The sequence below is a fragment of the Sabethes cyaneus genome, chromosome 1 (assembly GCF_943734655.1).
Source record: "Sabethes cyaneus chromosome 1, idSabCyanKW18_F2, whole genome shotgun sequence".
In the NCBI taxonomy this organism is placed as follows: Eukaryota; Metazoa; Arthropoda; class Insecta; order Diptera; family Culicidae; genus Sabethes; species Sabethes cyaneus.
The window spans coordinates 6,910,605-6,911,932 of record NC_071353.1 but is presented as its reverse complement, the minus strand read 5'-3'; the positions used below and the strand labels follow the sequence as shown (position 1 = coordinate 6,911,932).

General features: G+C 45.7%; 1 protein-coding gene across 1 annotated transcript; it reads left to right on the top strand.

Moving 5' to 3' along the window:
• LOC128736106 (myosin regulatory light chain, striated adductor muscle) lies at positions 1-1,083 on the top strand. Its single transcript, XM_053830590.1, has 3 exons — positions 1-180; positions 689-825; positions 891-1,083. The coding sequence occupies exons 1-3, from the start codon at positions 10-12 to the stop codon at positions 1,081-1,083; spliced, it is 501 nt and encodes a 166-aa protein (XP_053686565.1). The 5' UTR covers positions 1-9.
• Positions 1,084-1,328: the final 245 nt, after the last annotated feature.

Below are 1,328 nucleotides of genomic sequence, written 5' to 3'. Positions count from 1 at the left end.
GACGGTGCGATGGACTTCCTGAAGGACCTAAACCAACCGAAGGTGTACGAGCTGAAGAAAGCCTTCTGTTTGTTCGATCTGGACGGTGACGGCATCATCAGTGAGCAGGACTTGCGGAATACCTTCCTGACGCTGGGGCTGGACAAATCCGATGGCGAGATTATGAAAATGTTCGATGGTGTAAGTTGACCGTGTTTGTAAATGTGTTTCAGTGTCGAATTACTATTCACTGCATCCGGTGATGCGCTAAATCGTAATTCAATTATGATTAGCCTGACCGAACACGGAACCTACTATGAGAAATTCATCGAATATTTATGCTGTGATTTGCTTGGTACCGAGCGAGCAAGCAAGCACGCACAATGTTGTTCGATTCATTGATTGGATTTGTAAAGGCCGTTGTCCGCCACCTGGTGACCAGAACGGGACTTTGCTTGTAATTAAACGGGATAAGCGCCATTCATTGCGCCATGGTGGCGCAAGTGGAAAGGAAACTGAATAATTTGATATGTACAACCGGTTAATCGGGACCATGAATGCATAATGAAAATTGCGTTCTATTGCGTTCCGCATCCCAGGGATTGCAGATGTACGACAGAGAGTCTAGAAATATTGAAATTTGCCAGTAAAATTTCCATACATTTATTTATTAGGACTAAACCTAGTGGTATATTTACTTCATCCACAGGTTGTGCAACCGCTCAATCTGGACGTTTTTCTGCTGCTCATTCTGCAGAGGGCGAACGGCCTAGCACCGATGGACGTTATGGTGAACGCTTTCCGCCAGTGGGACAAAACCAACACTGGCTTCATCGATAAGGAAAAGTAAGTTCATAAATAGATTCATATCGCGTAAAAGTAATTAAAACAGGAAACAAATCTCTGTACAGGTTTATGTTCGACATCATGAGCTACGGTGACCGATTTACACCGGACGAAGCCGAACAGGCCCTGGAAGATGCGGCCGTGACCCGTGGACCACAGGTCAACCGGGATGGCCAGCTGGTGGAGAAGTTCGACTATGTTGACTTTGCAGAGAATATTTCCGGCTTCCAGAAGACAGAGCACAAAGTTGAAAATTGACTTGGCACCGGTCCAAGCGGGTCAAGCGCTAGTCCCGTCCGTCCGTCCGTAGGCAAGTGAGAAAATAGAACCGTTCTGATTGTAGTATCCATACACCTCGTTTCATCGGATAGTTGGCAAATAAATTTGTAATCGGAAGTGCAGCGATGAAGTTTTCTGCCCAGGAAAATGTTGTCGCTTCTGTTTGACACAAAGCACTGGAAAAACCGCCTCTTCTGCATCGAATTTGGTACGATTCTCTTTGA

Coding starts and splice junctions, on each gene's coding strand:
- LOC128736106 (XM_053830590.1), top strand. CDS start 10: ATGGACTTCCTGAAGGACCTAAACCAACCGAAGGTGTACGAGCTGAAG. Junction 181..688: donor TTATGAAAATGTTCGATGGT/GTAAGTTGACCG, acceptor CTTCATCCACAG/GTTGTGCAACCGCTCAATCT. Junction 826..890: donor GGCTTCATCGATAAGGAAAA/GTAAGTTCATAA, acceptor ATCTCTGTACAG/GTTTATGTTCGACATCATGA.